General features: G+C 41.3%; 1 protein-coding gene across 5 annotated transcripts in view; it reads right to left on the bottom strand.

Annotated features, from left to right (window-relative positions):
• The window catches only part of ALCAM (activated leukocyte cell adhesion molecule), a 120,093-nt gene that overhangs the window by 5,111 nt on the left and 99,108 nt on the right, over positions 1–15,874 (bottom strand). Inside the window, exons 13-15 of one of the 5 annotated variants that reach the window (XM_033146672.1) lie at positions 14,654–14,692; positions 11,271–11,388; positions 5,964–6,041 (exon numbers count right to left, since the gene is read on the bottom strand). In XM_033146672.1, the coding sequence (XP_033002563.1) occupies positions 5,964–6,041; positions 11,271–11,388; positions 14,654–14,692 (235 nt within the window). The remainder of the gene's footprint in view (positions 1–5,963; positions 6,042–11,270; positions 11,389–14,653; positions 14,693–15,874) is intronic. The other 4 variants (XM_033146673.1, XM_033146674.1, XM_033146675.1 and 1 more) reach the window with 4 other exon arrangements.

Here is a 15,874-nt window from a genome sequence, read left to right as displayed (position 1 = left end):
GTTTTTATCATGCTAGATTTTTATATTGGAGTTGGATAGCAATTTTCAAAATGACTCATTAATGCAATGGCAGTACTTGTAAATGGGCTCTACTTAAATGACTTGCATAAGGTCCTTAGTGGGAGCGGAGCAGCTAATGAGACCTCAGGTATCTGAAAAGCCTGGCAAGCTTTTCTTGAAGGGCCATTTGCTCTCAATTGAAAGCTACTTGGTGGGACTGATATTGCATCATACTAAATGAGTGGTATGGAGAAATGCAAAGCCTCAAAATGATGCTCAGGCTGTAAACAGACATCAAAAGAAACAGTATGTCCACTACATTTCAGCATACTGTCTTCTGCAGGAGAATAAAAAATTTGTTTGTGACGTTGATTCATTGAAAACAATGTTCTGTCTATTCCCAGCACTGGGTAGTTCTAAATGAATCTGTGCTGATCATTCATTTGTAGATTGACTCCATTCTGTGCAGCTCCCTGAGTATCCCCCAATCTGCTCCTGAAGGTCCCTGAATCCCCCAGAGAAGCTTCTGGGAGTATGCAGGAAAGAGAGAATGGGGAAGCCCTCTTGTGCAAACAGAAGTCCTTTCTGCTGGTGGACAATCACTGGTGGATATTGTTTTGAGACTCTGCCTATTTCCAGTCCTCCATTCCACTTCAGATCATTTCTTCCTTTTTCTGCTACAACCCTGGGATTTTTAATCAGGTGGGAAAGCATGGGAGCATTAATCAGGTGGGAAAGCATGGGATCATATCTGTCCTGTGCTTGTAATGGGTTACTAAGTGCTTTTCCTTTATACAAGTATTATTTGTTCACGTTTTGCTTGTTTCTTATCATACTATAATCTATCTAATTGATAGTTATTACTCTATTGGAGATGTCTGTTTCAGGAAGTTAGCTGATGCCATTGCCTCATCATCCCCAATAATGGATATGTCATTTCAGAGATTTTGTTTGCTAGCAAGAGCTTGGATAATGCACTGAAGTAGGCTTTCCATAAAAATGGCAGAAAATTGGAGTTGGGTATATGAAATGCAGGAAATGAAACAGTGGGTACATTTCTGATTTGCTCCTTATAAAGAAACTTAGGATATAGTTTTCTGTTTCGGACATGTGCAGAGAGGGCTGGTTTATGAGCCACTCCTCACAGATTCTGCATAATCTCATAAAAACTCATCACTATTCATTACTTCAAATTACAAAAAGAGGATGAGCTGTAACAGAAAGCAATTGCCAACTGCAATGATTTTAAATTTACTGTCATGAGTACATGCTGAAAAGGTTGTTTTTAAGTTTCATGCTGCCCCACTCCCATCTCCACAGCAATGACACCAAACTTTCTATAAACTATTATTACAGAGAATGCTTGTAAAGGACAGAAAGGGACATGGCAACTCCATTAAGGGTACTTGACAATAACAGAAAAGCAGTAAGTTTCCACCTCCTAATTTCTACAGAAAAGGCACATTTGCGTTAACCTATCTTTATCTGTCAATTATTGCTACAATATCCAGGCTACGGAGATTAGCTGGACAGAAAAATGAGTCATTCTAATAATATACTTAAGCATCCCCCCTAGGATACTAATGAAATGTGTCATGAGGTTTGAGAAGTTAGCCTTTGTAAAAAATATAGCTCTTGGGAGATTTTACTAGATAAAGTACCTAGGACAGAAGTTATCTATCTCTGACTATGTAATTTGGTTACATTAATGGGCATTAAAGGTTAAGGCTCAATATGCCTTTTTCTGGTTTTCCTTCTGTTGTCACAAAAAAATAGTATTTCCACAAATGTTTTCTTGTCATCGACTGGTCATGTGAGTGGGGTGGGGGAAAGGAATCTATCCAAGTTATAAATGCATCTCCTGAAACATACAGTGAGGGGGAAAAGTATTTGATCCCCTGCTAAATTTGCCCGTTTGCCCTCCAACGAAGAAATGACCAGTCCATAATTTTAATGGTAGATTTATTGTAGTTGTGAGAGACAGAATAACAACAAGAAAACCCCCAGAAACCCAGAAGACAAAAGTCAGAGATTGATGTGTATTATAATGAGTGAAATAAGTATTTGATCCCTTTGCAAAAGATGAGTTAGTACTTGGTGGCAAAACCCTTGTAGGTCGCCACGAGGTTTGCACACATCTCAAGAGGTATTTTGTCCCACTCCTCTTTGCAGATCCTCTCCAAGTCTGAAAGATTTCGAGGCTGATGTGTAGCTACTCGAACCTTCAGCTCCTTCCACAGATTTCCGATGGGATTAAGGTCTGGAGACTGGCTAGGCCACTCCAGGACCTTAATGTGCTTCTTCTTGAGCCACACCTTTGTTGCCTTGGCTGTGTGTTTTGGGTCATTGCCATGCTGGAATATCCATCCTTGACCCATTTTCAATGCTCTGGCTGAGGGAAGGAGGTGCTCACCCAAGATTTGATGATACATGGTCCTGTCCATCATCTCTTCGATGTGGTGAAGGTGTCCTGTTCCCTTAGCAGAAAACACCCCCAAAGCATAATATGTCCCCCTCCATGTTTGATGGTGGAGATGGTGTTCTTGGGGTCGTAGGCAGCATTCCTCCTCCTCCAAACACGGCGAGTTGAGTTGATGCCAAAGAGCTTCATTTTGGTCTCATCTGACCACAACACTTTCACCCACTTCTCCTCTGGGTCATTCAGATGTGCATTGGCAAAAATGGGCCTGCACATGTGCTGTCTTGAGCAAGGAGACCTTGCGGGCTCTGCAAGATCTCAGTTCTTTATGGTGTAGTGTGTTACCAACTGTTTTCATGGTGACTATGGTCCCAGCTGCCCTGAGATCATTGACAAGTTCCCCCCGTGTAGTTCTGGGCTGCTTCATCACCGTTTTCATGATCATTGCAACTCCACAAGATGAGACCTTGCATGGAGCCCCAGACCAAGGGAGGTTGACAGTTATTGTGTTTCTTTCATTTGTGAATTATTGCACCAACTGTTGTCACTTTCTCACCAAGCTGCTTGGCAATATTCTTGTAGCCCAGTCCAGCCTTGTGCAGGTCTACAATCTTTTCCTGATACCCTTGGACAGCTCTTTGGTCTTGGTCATGGTGGCTAGTTTGGAATTTGCTGGATTGATTGCTTCTGTCAACAGGTGTCTTTTGTACAGGTACTGTAACAAGCTGGGATTACAGGTAAGACCTCACCCTTACTGCAGGTGCTTCTAATCTCAGCTCGTTACATACAGTGAAGATACCAGGTAGCCTGACATCTGGCTGGTTGATAGGGGATCAAATACTTATTTCACTCATTATAATGCACATCAATCTTTGACTTTTGTCTTCTGGGTTTCTGGGGGTTTTCCTGTTGTTATTCTGTCTCTCACAGCTACAATAAACCTACCATTAAAATTATGGACTGGTCATTTCTTCGTCAGAGGGCAAATGGGCAAATTTAGCAGGGGGGCAAATACTTTACCTCCTCAGGGTAACTCTTCCCAATTCACAGGGTGAACATGCTTACTGTAGTGGTGGTGATTATTATTTTCATTCATTCAGGAAGGGGGTCTGTGGCACCAGCAGTCACAGCAAAGGAACTTTCCAATTGCCATTCTGCCCCCTTCCCTCCCTACCTCATACCTATGGAATGGTAGATGCAACAGCTATTTATTTTAAAATATTTATAGGCTGCTTTTCTGAATCAAGGTGGCTCATGGGATCAAAAAATAATAATAAAAGACATGTACAATACAAGATACAAAACAAGATAATTTTGGACAAGTTATACGTAGATATTCAATGTGTCATTCCAGAGGAATTCAGGGAAGTGTGCATGTCTGTGTCATGGGGGAAGAAGTAGAAGAGTTTGGACTTGCTATCCCGCCTTTCACTCCCCTTAGGGAGTCTCAAAGCGGCTAACAATCTCCTTTCCCTTCCTCCCCCACAACAAACACTCTGTGAGGTGAGTGAGGCTGAGAGACTTCAGAGAAGTGTGACTAGCCCAAGGTCCCACCCAGCAGCTGCATGTGGAGGAACGGGGAAGAGAACCCAGTTCCCCAGATTACGAGTCCACCACTCTTAACCACTACACCACGCTGGCTGGTAGTTGCTGGATGAGAAGCCACAAGCTCTCTTCTGCTGCAACTACACAATAAGCAGGAAGATTAGATCCTATGCATGTAAATGAAGTCAAGCATGCTCCTGGGACATTGCCACTTCCCCTTGCCCCGATATTGTGTCCAGCTGAGGTGCCTAAATTTATATTCCCCTGAAAAATCTTTGCAATCCCAGCCCCTAATAACATCACTGGCATTTTTATATGCATCAGTGTTAAATCTACCATCAGCCCCAAATGATACCACTAAACTGAAAAATTATACAGAAGCTGTGATTCTGGTAGCTAAAAGCTTTGCTTTTCTGCCTCTCCAGTTTGGTGTTTTGGTTGGCATATTCCACAACAGGTTTTTGACCTAATAATAGTGCATTAATGAGGGATTTAATTCTGATTCATCAGTTGTTCTGCAATTCTTCTCCAATGATACCTCATTATTGCCGTCTGGAGGGGGCATCTAACTATCTCCCCTCTCCAAAAAAACAAAAAACAAAAACCAACATTTGTTCTATGAAAAGGATTTCAGCAGGAAATCCCAATGCTTGGGGGGGGATTAGCTTCTAGGTAGATATGATTAGCACTGCAGGTGATGTTTTTAGTATGGAAGAAAAGCATGAACATTAAACATGTTTCTTTTTTGAAACACATTGGAATAGTTATTTGAACTTGTTGAAAAGTAGCAATGGGGATGCTTTAGACTTCAATTCCCATCACCCAAGAACATTGGCTATGGTGGCTGAGTTGATGGGAGTTGTGGTCCAACATCTGCAAGTTTGTGTGACACTTATGAACTTAAGAAGATCAGAGTGTGGTTAAACTGCCTCACAATTTTATCATTAGCATCATTAGAAATATATTTTACTGAGATACTAGCAATTAACTCAGATGCCAGGTGAGTGGCTCCAAGGCCTTTCTGTGCATTTTGTGATAAAAGCAGCTGCAGTTCAGTTTTCAGCCAGGCATTCCCCACAACCTCCATCATCCCAATATATTCTAAAATTAATTTGAACCAACTCCTGTCCTAGGGTAACCTACTTCCAGCCTGTTCCAGCTACGGCCTGGATAAAATGTTGAGTTCAATTTATGTGTACATATGAAAAACAAGCATTTCTGAAGGAAGAACGGCCTGTATTATTACATTTCATTGGGAGAGATGATCTGTAAATGAAGATGCCTAAAGGGACACTTGTCTAGACAACACCTGACTGCTGCCTACACAGGGAATTTCTTCGTACCTCATTTATATTATAGGTTTGACACTTAACCTTTTAAATAAACATGCAGACAGAAACAGAGATGTAGAAGGGTAGGCCTTCAGCATTTCATTCAGACAGAATTGGTTAATGTATGCCCACCCACCATTTGGTTTAAGAGTGCATATAAGCCCTATATGCTGCTAATGTGATCATGTGTAAAATCAACACCCAAGGGGGGATGGGACCATGCTGAATACTTTTGCATCACAGGGTATACACATATACAGTACAAACATCTGGAGGAGGGTTCTGTCCTGTTTACAGCTGTTCACACGAAGGCTTCCATCTGACCTAGAACCCTGCATGGTCAGTGTTCTAGGTTGGGTAGAAGACTTGGTGCATGCAGCTGTTTGTAACACATCAGGGGGGGGGGGGCTAATCAGTGTTGCCCCACTATCCATTTGTGTGTTGATTTTATACACAAGTGTAACATCCGAATAGGGCTAATGTCTACTATGAGCACCATAAATACAACCTTAAGGGAACCATATTCAGCATTTGTTTTCAGATTAGCTATAAAAAGCAAAATGTTTTGATGGGTAACTATAAAATCTGAGCATCTGTCAGGGTCATATATCAAGTTCTTGCTACAGGGGTATGACAAGACAATAGAGATTCTACAAACCACAACACACATAAAGAAGTAACTTTCTTGCCTCGGGAGGGTTTGAATGTTCTGTGCTGCTTCCTTCTGAGACTCTCCGTTGACATCCCTTTGGGGACAGAGATCATGTGAATAATTGTTCAATGGTGGGTTCAAAAACTGTTTGAGAAGGGGAGCCTATATGGACACCAAAATTTGTAACTGATAGAGTGTGTCAGGAAAGATTTCCAAAATGGATAGCATTTCCATTTCTTTGGGCATTTGCTTCTAATCCTTCATTTTATTAAATAAATATGCCCCTGCTCTTTGCACAGAAAGCAGCAACAATGATTTATACTAAGAGATAGTTATGCTGAAAATAGAATACTGCCTGTAGTGATAATTCAAGTGATTAGGCTTTATTCAAAAGTGACAGGTATAGTAATTATCTATAATTTAACAACAAATAATTTCACTTAGTTCCCAACATAATCTGTCTAAGCTCGGTTAGCTTCATTATCTGCTTTAAGCATCTTGAAAATAAACCAATTGTTCCTGTTCTTATTTAGTCTGAGCAACTGACAACCTTGTTTGGTGTTCTTTTGGACTCTGTTGCAGTCAACTGCGCAAAGAAAAGGCCAATACCGCTGTTTCTTTTGCTACAATAGCACACTGGAAGCACTTGGATTGCAGTGAGTGTCTACAGCTTGAACTATTGCAACTGGGCACAGATCTAGTCCTACACCTAAAGAGCCCAGCAAAGCAATGGAGACAGTAGGTGGCTGAGCTGACAATTTTCAGGCATTTAAGAGAAAAGGAACCTGGAAGACAGAATCTGAAATAAAAGGAGAATGGGCTATTTGAGAGACAATACCCAAGTAACCTCAGCATGTAGAAAGGAAACCGAGACAAAGACCAACTAATTACTGGCTGTTATAGATGATGGAGACCCACAAACCAGGTTCTGGAGCTAAAAGAGTGGATTGTGAGGACAAGAAAAGTCTGAGACACCTGAGTTATAGTGAGAGTGGCTAACATGAGAGCCACTAGCCTCATATTATGTAGTTTAAACACAACATGTGACAATTCTCTGTTTCTTTGATTCTATGATCATGTTTGACGTTTTGATTTGTTGGAAGCCACCCAGACTGGCTGGGGCAACCCAGTCTGATGAATGGAATAATAATAATAATAATTATCCCTGCCTTCCACAAACAACAGCCAATGAAGGGCAGTGATGGCCAGAGAAAGGATAATTTGATAATTTCATACCACACACATTTTCAACTACTTATTAGAGGGTGTATGTAGTACCGTTAGCATACCTGTAGCCCAAGAACCTGACCTCAGAAAAGAGATACGTAGTCATGAGTGTTTGTAATTATAGGGTAGTAATCTTAAAGCTAGTATTAATTGAGAGGAGGAACTTTAGGCATAGGGGGGAACTTTAAACAGGGATAGGGAATCTCTGGTCCTCTAGAAGTTGTTGGGATTTCAGCTCCCATCAGCACCATGCAGCCTAACCAATGCGCATTGTAGTCGAGCAACATCAGAAGGAAAACAAGTTCCCCCATTCTTGGTTAAAAAGGAGTTCCTACATCTCTATAGCTGCAGCTCTTTGTCAAGTTCCTTTAGGGACATAGAAACCTGCCTCACACTGAGTCAGATCTGTGTCCATTTAGCCTTTTGTCTACACTGACTAGCAGCAGCTCACCAGGGTTCCAGACAAGAGTCTTTTTCCAGTCCTACCTGGAGATTGAGCCTGGGAATTCCTGCATGCAAAGTGGGTGAGCTATGGCCCTTCTCCTTGGCTAACAAACTGGCTTATCCTTCTGCTACTTGCAAAAACAAGGCACCTGTTATGTTCCAAAAAAGCAGGATGAAATGCAGTGTGGAAACCAGAGAAAAGGCCAGATTTGATTTGGTTGTACTTTTAGAAAGAAAATCCTGGAATGTAATTTAATTTTGGCATGCAAATTAAATAAGCTCCTTGAAGCAGAGATCTATTCATTCTTCTAATTGCGTCATTTCCTTCTATCCTGCTTTCCACCTATATTACATAGATTATTTGCTGGATGAACAGTTCAAGCATCTTCAACACAGAGTGCACAGACAGACCCTATGTGAGTAGTGCATGTACTTATGTAGGATTAGCTCTAAAGCATAAATCAATGCATAAAGAAGAACCACAGAGCTAGCAGGCATGAACCCACTCCCCTCCTCCCTGAGATTCTATATTTGTGCTTGGAAAAGGGCTAGTCTCACTCACGCTCCATCTAATGAAGACAACAGAGAAATTCAGGAAATTGGATGGGACAAAAAAGGGTCCAAATAGGCAAGGGAAGCGCCATACTTTTGACAGTGGCTCTTCAAGGTTTCAGGTGAGGGACATTCCCAGAGCTACCTGGAGATGTCAGGGGTTGAATATGAACCCCCCCCCCCCAATGCAAAGCAGAAGCCACAGCATCCACAATAGTACTCTGCTCTAATAAGATATCACACTTCCCGCCACTCTTCACTGGGTAACACTCTGCTGATGTGTTGGTATAAGGAGTAGAGATAGGGGTTATATAACAGAAGGTGGAAAAAAACAACAACCTTGCAACAGGTAGGCTAATGTGAGGAGGAGCTTTGAATCAAACTGTGGTTTTGCAGCAGCTAGATTCAAAAGCACGACAGGAGATTCTGGCCAAACCAAGACTCCATATTGGGTGCAGTCTACCCATTACAGAACCTATGGTAAACAAATGTGGAAAGTAGCCTTCAGAAAGGTAGTTCCTGTGGGAAGACTCCAAACTTCCAATGCCCCTCCAAGCCATATTCCTGGAAAGGTAAAAGGTAAAGGTAAAGGACCCCTGGATGGTTAAGTCCAGTCAAAGGCGACTATGGGGTGTGGTGCTCATCTCGCTTTCAGACTGAGGGAGCTTGCGTTTGTTCACAGATAGCTTTCCGGGTCATGCGGCCAGCATGATTAAATCACTACTGGTGCACAGAGGACCGTGACGAGTGCCAGAGTGCATGGAAACGCCATTTACCTTCCCGCCTCAGCAGTCACTATTTATCTACTTGCACTGCTATGCTTTCTAACTACTAGGTTGGCAGAAGCTTGGACAGAGCAACAGGAGCTCACCCTGTCGCACAGATTTGAACTGCTGACCTACCAATCAGCAAGAGGCTCAGTGGTTTTAGACCACAGTGGGAGTACCCAAAAGCAAGGCGGGTTATCGTTGAATTTAAATTACTAGACCCCATTTCAACAACATGTAAGAGAAATTCCATGTGTCCTTTTCAACAGCATGTAAGAGAGATTCAGGTAGGTAGCCGTGTTGGTCTGATGCAGTTGAAATAAATAAAAAAATTGTCCAGTAGCACATTAGAGACCAACTAAGTTTGTTCTGGGTATAAGCACACGAAAGCTTATACCCAGAACAAACTTAGTTGGTCTCTAAGGAGATACTGGACATTTTTTTTATATTTTTTTAAATTATGTAACAGAGAGTCCATTTGTCATTTTCTCACTGATGACAAACCCTTTTTTCTCTTAAAAAAAATTGCCAAGCTTAACTAGAAAATCACCCTAGTTAGGATGTTTTAAGAAGTAATTGTTCACTTGCAATAAGTGAGAGCCATTCATTTTAACAAAACTGAACTTGTAGAAGAGGACTTAGTTTTCAAATAAGTAACTAGTTGAAACATATTCTACTGACATTGCTCTAAGAGTTTATCTTGATGCATTATATACAAAGCTTCTAACAACAGAAGTTCTCATACACTGAAAATACATCTTCCATGATATTAATTATACCACATTATACCTGATACTGTCTTGTTTTTAATATAGCACTTACCTATGGAGAAAGTATCTGAACAAGCAACCATCTCCTACCCTGATCATTCCTTCTTAGAATTACATGAGAGGCAAGCTTAACTTGCTGTAAGGTTCATGCCTCTAGTAAGCTCATGTGTACTAAGGCTCAACTAAGGCTAGATTAAGCAACCAAATGACAATCCATTTACATTGTGATTGATTAAAGCTAATGTGAAGTTCCATGGACAACTATTATTCTTATGAGATGTGATGCATGCCATTGTGTGATGAAAGCTTCAAATGCTCAGACTATCATGGAATAACTGCAATCCTTACATGACCAATGAGGTTATCTAAATCCATCTTAACAGTCATTTAAAAACATTCTGCTTTCTAGCCTCAGTAATCATGTAATGTTTCAGGCTATCAAGGGATGACTGTATTTGTGTATATACCTGTAATGTAGTGGACTAAGCTCCCATTCTTATTTTTGCATATTTCATAACTAGCATGCTTGCCCTACATCCATATCAAGGAGTCTGAGTGAAAATATCTAAAGCTGTACTTATAAAAGTGACAGTTTCGTTTCATATTTATTGGTATGTATAAAAGCTAGTTTTCAGCATCCCCCCTTCTTCTAGCATAAAAAATAAACAGAACAATGGGAAAAGCTATGCAGATGAAAAATTGGGATTTATGTAAACAGCAGGAGTTGGCTTGGTTTCAAGAGCATCTGTTGAATTCTATGTCTGGGACATAGGGGAGTGGGGACACGACCTGCCCGCCACCTTAGGTCAGGGGTGGGGGACTTGTGGCCTGCTAAATGTTGTTGAACTGCAACTCCCAGCAGCTCCAGCCAGTGTGGAGAATTGTCAGAGATGATGGCTGCTGTAGCCCAACATCATCGGGGGGACGGGAGACGGGCAACGTTTCCTGTCATTGCCTTGGACACTGAGCTCATGAGCGGCAGGCAGATGGTCTACCCCAGTCTCTGAGTGTACCTATTTATCTTACATGAGTGTTCAATCTGTACCTTAGCTTTAAATGGATTGGGACCCAGGTATGTGAAAACCAAGTCCCATAATAACTTGCCCATGCCTTTAGGTCATCTGCTGGTGCCCTTCCATATGTCTCCCCTGTCAGAAGGTAAAATGGGTGGCAACTAGAGAGATGGAATTGTCAGCTCTGTGGCAGCCTGTCTTCAGAATGTGCTTTCCTCAGAAGGCTTGCTTGGAAGCCATGTTGTATTCTTTTAGGCAGCAGTCAAAATCCACACAGGCACTTAAAGTTCTTTTTACTGCTGACTCATCCTTGTCTGTGTTTTAGTGTATTTGTATTCTGTTCACCTTGCAAACCACCATGTGATCAATTCTGATGAAGGGCCGTATCAAAATGTTTAAAATAAATGAACATACAGAAGGCCATGGATTGGGTGATCACATCCACACTCCTAACTATGTTTTCTGAATGCTGTATAAAGTAAATTTGGCAAAGAGAGTGTATCTTTTATAAAATATAAAATATTAAAGAATTTTATCAGCGAAGTCTTACTTTGATTTCTTCATGTATAGCCAGTAAGCAACACCAGCAATCAGAGCTGCTAGAAGAAGACCAACCACGATTCCCACTATTAGCTTTGCCTGGTCATTAACATTTTCCCTATTATCATCTAAAACAAAAGAAGAAAACGATGATGGAGTGTTTTGATCAAACAAAGTATGGAAAACTGACTACAGATTATACATATCCCAGTGTTTCTAAACTAGAAAAGTTGATCAAAAAAGAGCATCATGATAGCATGCACATTTTATGGTACTAACAGTGATTTAACTGGCTGCAATCCTTAACCCATTTGCTCCACAAAGGTCCTATAGCCCCATTTTATTTCAGGGACCACTCCTAAAGTTTCATCAAGCTTTTATAGATAACTGCAGTCTACTAACTGTAAAAAGACCTGTGGTTTAGAAGCAAATTTTTAATATATATTTTTAAAATCCAGAATCCTCTCTTTCCCGATTTGCTAATGTTTGGCAAATATGGACTTAACTTATTTAAAACATTTTTACTCCGCTCTTAGCTGAAAAGGGACTGCCAGAGCAGGTTACAAATATCAACAATAAGGGGGTCATGACAGAATAGGAAAAGGGATTGGGGAGGGGGTAGGAAAAAACCAAACTCAGGCACTAGTTCATTGTTAGAGAGTTCTAGAAGCAAAGCTGGAATGGAATGAGTTCAAGGAGAGGAGGAGCTGAATGTTACTAGTCTCTCAGTTGAGCCAATGGAGAAGCCATGCAATGTATTTTCTCCCTCTACTATGGCATGATGGAATGACTGCTGCTAGGTGACAGTTAAGGGAGGAGCGTCATGGAATGGATCAAAAGTAAATAAGCATTCTGCAAAAACTGAGATGTGAACGGGAGTGCATGAAAACTTTTTTGATCTGAATCTTCTCCTCCCTCACCCTTTTTTCCCCAGTCTGGAAGTGTCTGTGTCAGAGAGTTCTACCCTTAGGCTTTTGGGCACATTCAGAATTAAGGGAAAGTGCCATTATAAAATACTTGCTGTGGGTGGCATCACCTATCAAGAAATGGCTGCTGTGCCCAGAATCAACCAGAAATGGACAATCAATAACTTGCATGGATATTATTACATGGGATGCCCATTCTCAAACAGCCATCAAATTAAAGATTGCATTGGTCACAGATCCAGTGTCTACCAGTGCAGCTATGACACAAAAAACATGGATTTAATTACAGCCCCCCCCCCAGGATACTAAAACGTCCCACCATCAAAGCACAGAACACATAAAGGGACAAAGTGGTTATGTATGATGCATTTCCTGGGTGTGTCTCTAAAAACACTGAGCATCCAGAAGGATCCACACCTTAGATTCCATCTGCTGTGCTGGCAAGCACTGGCGATGTTGGCAACCACTGGATCAGTGGCTTTTAGTGTGCAGACCATATAAGTCAATTTCAGCTTTAAATCTGATGGCAGTTCTGAGACAATGGTGTGCAAAATAATTCTAGAGGAATTCTACAGGTTGCAACTTTTACCCAGACCACACAGAAAAGCAAACAGAGATGGGAGAGAGGCTGTGCTCTCTCTCTCTCTCTCTCTCTCTCTCTCTCTCTCTCTCCCTGTGTGTGTGTGTATCTCAGATGCTTGCTCATTCTGTATGTGGGTGTTTTCTGTCCAAGGGTGTGTCTGTGACACTTCCTGACTCTCTGTTTAGGGTATCTGTGCATTTTGTGCATTATGAGGTGCTTTTTGTGAGCATGAGGTGCTTCATGTATGTGTGTGCGCTTTTGCTGCCACACTGTTGCCCCACTTCCCTCCTCTCAGGACGTATTCATCTGTGCTGGCAGCATTTCAACATTGAGCTATTCAGATCCCATGTTCATCTGGGTGCGCAGGCTGTACATTTTGGGGAATACAAGATGGCCTTTGCTTATTAAAGTCAGGAGATGAGGCCCATCATTCAGAAGCAGCACTACTGTTTGGTTCTGAATAGGGGGGGGGGGAATGCTTCTAGAACACAGATTGATCTTTGGACAGTTCTACAGACTGCAGATTTCTTAGACCTCAGAATAGCAGCAGCTTAGAGAATTGTAGACATTACCAAATGTTCATTCTATTGAATGAATTTTGATGTTGGAACTTAGGATCATAAAAAACTGCCTTATATGGACTCAGAGTATTGGTCCTTGTCTAGCTCATTATTGTTTATATTGACTACCAACAGATAGAAGTGTCTTCCAGACCTCACTGGATATGCTGTGGACTGAACATATGACCTTCTACATACAAAGGCAAAGCCCCACTAGTGAGCTATGGCTTTAGTATCCCTGGACAAATCTGACAAATCTACGTTGTTGCTGACAATGTTGTTGTCATTGGTCTCACTGACCACAGATAGATTATAAATTACTAGGATTCGACTTCCTTCTAACCCTGGGTGGTATTTAACTAGGTTTCACGCAGAGTAGACCTACTGAAATTCATAGATGGAATTAAATACAATTATTCCTTCAGTGCAAACATTCCTGTCTGCCCAACGGAATAATCTCCCCCCCCCAAATTCACTGTTTTGGGGTTCTCCCAACCCCCAACCTGATTGGGGTGGCACGAGGAAGGGGAGTGGGGGGAAGCTCTGTCGCACAAGCAGGACTTGTTGCACTGGCTCCCAGTAGCTCTACTATTGAGTTGAATCTGGCCCAATGGACCTAACTTAGTTCATTAATTTCATTGGGTGCACTCTTGAGTAAAACAAAGCTGAGTACTACCCTCTCTCTTTGCTCTGATGCTACATATGTAGTTGTGTTCCTTACTCCAGAACTAGGTGAGGGATCAGCTTATATATTCTGGGATAAAGGATTTGAGTAGGACAGTCATAATATCTTTCAGCACTCATTTATAGTTCAAGACCAGTAATATTATAAACTGGTAGATGTGCAGCTATCCTTTCAGAATTTTAAAATATATGTTAAGGGTGCAATTCTCCTGGAGAGCATTCTAGAGGTCATAGGGTATATTGGATAAATGCACGATCTGAGACAGAGTTCCAGTTTTGGAGCGGGAGATCCCCAATGTTACTGGCTTCTCTGAAGTCAGATGTCAGAAAGGCTGAAAGGGGGAATCCAGGAAGCGGCTGGGATCCAAATTACTCCTGTCCCTGGCACTCTCCAACTGGGGGCAGGTGACAGGGACTAAATGTCTCTAGAATACATAGGCAAGAGACTAGATAAGCCAGTTAAACTGCCTTTGTAATTTGCTCCCTCTATTTTAGGATTGCAGCCTTAAAATTTAACATTTTATTTTAAGAAGAAGAAGCCTGCCCTTTCCTAAGGATGGAGTAGGCTAGGAAAGTGAATAAAACATTAAAAAAAATCTAACTGTGCCAAGTAAGTGGTGTTCTGTTTTTATGTACTTACCACTTTTTTCTTCTGGTTCATCAGATTCAGGAATACTTACTGAAAAGGGTGGGAAAAATGTGTTTTTTTAAAAAAAGCTGTTTATGTATGAAAGTCACCTTCAAATCTTCCAATCTGCTATGATATTTATTTAACAATAAAATGATCTATTTTTCAGCTGAGCCAGAAGTGTTCATACTTAATGTAGCATCAGCCACACAACAAAATGATTAATCTTATTTTTTTTTAGGCAGCAATCCTTACTTTATATCTATAATGTATCATATGAAAGCGCTTTATTCCAAAAATGACAAGTTTAATCTTACAAATGCTTAGTCAGAAGAAGTATTTATGTGTTCCCCTGTACTGCATGCTGACTTTTCATCGCTTGATTACTGTAGACAGAGAGTTGATTAAACTTTAGCACCCTGGGGTGAATTCATCCAAACATCCCTTGATCAATGTGTGTGCTGGAGTCAATAAACAGGCCAGGAAGGGACACATCGCAATTCGTAGGAGATGCCCATGCAAGTCCCACTGCAAATTCAACAGCAAAAACTGCACTCCCAGAAACTGATGTAATTTACAAAGCGGGGGGATCTAGAAAAGACAGACAGTGCAAGGCACTCTCTCTAAATTCAGGAAATTAAGCTCCCCAGCAAAGGCTTCATGATAGGATGGTCATTATCTCATGAATAGCTAAGGATTAGTCTTCTAAGCCAACCTGTTTATTGTGCAGCAACTGTGCATTTAATTCTTATTGGTTATGTCCAGTTTATACTTCAGATGAAGGGAGAGCATATTTTCAAAGAGCCTTCAGAACTCCAGATTTTTTATCTGGTAACTTGATAATTAACCAGACAGAATTCACTACTACTGTGATTTCCTCATGGAAAGTGGTTGTGGGTCACAGGTATCTGGTGGTTGGTTTTCTTAGTGACAAGCAACCTAATTATTCTCTGATGGCCACAAGGTATTGTGAACCCATTGCTTTTTTCCCTTTTTCTCTTTTAAGGCAGCAAGCAGCAGCACAGAAATTCACCATAGCATGGCTGGCCTCTCACACATGGATGTGGCATGGTGTATGCATTTGACACTGAATTGTGACTTGAGGATGTGTCATGCAAAGCTTAAGGTGGAAGATTTCCACTTTTATTGCGGAAATGCCTAGTATACCAATAGCTCTGTGTCACCAGGGAACAGTTCAAAATAACTTAAGTGCATGAGTGGCACAGCCTCTTA

The sequence above is a fragment of the Lacerta agilis genome, chromosome 4 (assembly GCF_009819535.1).
Source record: "Lacerta agilis isolate rLacAgi1 chromosome 4, rLacAgi1.pri, whole genome shotgun sequence".
NCBI classification, from domain to species: domain Eukaryota; kingdom Metazoa; phylum Chordata; class Lepidosauria; order Squamata; family Lacertidae; genus Lacerta; species Lacerta agilis.
This window is presented reverse-complemented; position numbering and strand designations above follow the sequence as displayed.